At 52.0% G+C, this 2,488-nt stretch overlaps 1 protein-coding gene across 1 annotated transcript; it reads left to right on the forward strand.

The window, feature by feature from the left end:
• The first annotated feature begins 734 nt into the window (after positions 1–734).
• Positions 735–2,144, forward strand: LOC125521992 (BOI-related E3 ubiquitin-protein ligase 1-like). Its single transcript, XM_048687056.1, has 2 exons — positions 735–1,256; positions 1,344–2,144. Exons 1-2 carry the CDS (start codon positions 867–869, stop codon positions 1,914–1,916), a joined length of 963 nt encoding a protein of 320 aa, XP_048543013.1. The 5' UTR covers positions 735–866; the 3' UTR covers positions 1,917–2,144.
• Positions 2,145–2,488: the final 344 nt, after the last annotated feature.

A 2,488-nucleotide genomic window follows, 5' to 3' on the forward strand; every position in this document is an offset into this window, starting at 1 on the left:
TCGGCCGGATTTGCACCAAAGTACAGCCCAGAATGAATGAATGGTCGATCTGTTCTTACCAAATCAATTACGTACTAGCTCATTCATTCCCTTCTAATTTTGAGCTCCCATCTCTACCTCTACGCTTATTTTCCTCGACCATCTACAGCTAGTAAGCCAAAAAAAACGCCTAATATATATCTCAGCACATTAAAGTATGTACGTTGATTCTGCATGCAGATGCAGTGAACGTAGAACGTAACGCATGCAGTTTCCTTCTTCCCCGAATTGCCCTCCAGTAACCACGGCTTTGTACGTGATTCCCGATCTTTACCAAGTCCAGAGACCTCACCAGAGCGCGTAATTTGTTTTGCTTTGTTATAAGTTTCCTTACACCCCAAGATTCGTGCGTGCAGAGATCAAAAGGCTCAACGACGCGTGCTGATTTGGCGCCACAACATACTAACTTAAACGATTCAGTATATGGCCAGCCTTGGTTTCTGCAAATTATAGTCAACCGATCGATGGAATCGTCGGGAATTTCAGTGCAGAAAGGTAATACAACGCGGCGAATTCGTGGTTTTTACTCCAAATTTAGGGAGAGATTGAAACGGAAGCCATAAATAAAAGGAAAATCCCTCCTGAAAAGGGCCGGTCAATCTCATCGTCAGTTGCTTTCTCACTCAGGATAGGGGACGTGGACGCACCATAAATACCAGGCTGCCTGCCATCCACGGACCTCGTTTCTTTGCCACCTTGCCCGCCCGTCCCCTCGCCGATCGATGACCGCACCTCCCACCACATCTGACTAACTCCGGCCAGGGACGCATCGCCTTGGCTGTATATATAGGAAGCTAGCGGACGACCCGCGCGCCCCATAAATCGCCATGGCCTCCGTGGACCTGCAACGCCTGCGCCACATGTTACTCACCACCGGCGCCGGCGCCGGCCACCACCAGCTCGCCTCCGCTGCTGCTATGCCAGCGAGTGGGCCTTGTTATGGCGCTGCGATGGCGTGCCAGCCGGGGCAGCCGTACGCGGACCTCTTCACGCTGCCGCCGCCGCCGACGTCGTCGGTCGCGGATCAGTATTCGGAGTTCTTGGCGATGGCTGGGGCTGATCTGGTGAAGAAGGGCGTCAGCCCCGACGGTGCTCAGGAAATGATCACCAAGAAGCGGAGGCGCGACGAGCAGTCGTCGATGCTTGGCGCGGTCGACGTTCTTGCGGCCCACGCGCAGCAGCAGACCATCGACGTCGACCGCATCCTGCTCAAACATGTAAGTCCCATGCCATGATCAAATCGCCGCCACCGATCGATACTTTGCGTTTCAGGCTTTAATTTCTAGCTTTTGTCGATGATGCAGGTGAAAACGATGTGGACTACTCTCGCGGAGCAGAGGCAGACCCACACGAGGCTCATCATCTCGACCGTGGAGGCCAGGGCGGCGAAGCGGCTCAAGGCTAAGGACGAGGAGATTGAGCGGATCAGGATCATGAACTGGGCGCTCGAGGAGCGCCTTCGGAACCTCTTCATGGAGGCCCAGATGTGGCGCGACGTCGCGCAGTCCAACGAGGCCACGGCCAACGTGCTCCGCGGCGACCTTCAGCGGGTGCTCGACGCCCAGGCGGTCCGTGGCGGTGGAATAAGCGGCGACAGTCAGGAGGAGGACGCAGAGTCGTGCTGCTGGGGGGAGAACCAGGCGCCCTTATGCGCGGAGGAGGACGTGGGCACGCCGGCAGTGGAGGAACGTCCCGCGACAGGAGCAGGAAGGTGCAAGGCGTGCCGCGAGGGCGCGGCCGTTGTGCTGCTGCTGCCGTGCCGGCACCTCTGCGTGTGCGCACCGTGCGCGGCCGCGGCATTGGCGTGCCCGGCGTGCGGAAGCGCCAAGAATGGCAGCGTCTGCATGCATCAACTTTTCGTGATGCGGGAGGAATAGTTTTAGAGTCGGCATTTTGTTTCCTTCTGAAACTTACTAGAGTCGACTTTTGTTTGTATTCCTTTGTTCACTTTTTTGTTGTTGACGGGGTGATACATAGGAGGCTGGTTCGATGACATAGATATGAGAGGATTAGTTTTCCCTTCTTTTGTCTAAAGTTTAGCTTTTTAACTGAAGCTATTGGATCAATTGTTCAACAAGAAGAAAAACAGTTCGTAGTATTGCAGATCAATGCTTGAAATTAAATACATAGGTTAGAAGTTGAACAACATATATGGGGTGTGTCTAAGGGTCAAAGATTGGAATCTGATTTAGATTTAACAGTCCAAAGAGTGGCTTGAATTTAAATAATTTTTGCTCGGTTGACAAAAGGTTGGTTGCCAAAATTCATACAACCGACTATATAAAAGGTTATTATTTAATTAATTCAGATCCAACTGTCCAAAGATTGATTTGAATTTATAAATTTTTTGCTCAGCTGGCCAGAGGTTGGTTGCCTAAATTCGTACAACTAAATATATAGAAGGCCATCATTTATAAGGACCCATGAAATGCCAGGAGGAACTTCCCAT

This window comes from Triticum urartu, chromosome 7, assembly GCF_003073215.2.
Source record: "Triticum urartu cultivar G1812 chromosome 7, Tu2.1, whole genome shotgun sequence".
In the NCBI taxonomy this organism is placed as follows: Eukaryota; Viridiplantae; Streptophyta; class Magnoliopsida; order Poales; family Poaceae; genus Triticum; species Triticum urartu.

What these genes read in the sequence shown, in the direction of transcription:
- LOC125521992 (XM_048687056.1), top strand. Translation starts at nt 867, where the DNA reads ATGGCCTCCGTGGACCTGCAACGCCTGCGCCACATGTTACTCACCACC. An exon ending in ACCGCATCCTGCTCAAACAT is followed by an intron (nt 1,257 to 1,343) that starts GTAAGTCCCATG and finishes TCGATGATGCAG; the next exon opens with GTGAAAACGATGTGGACTAC.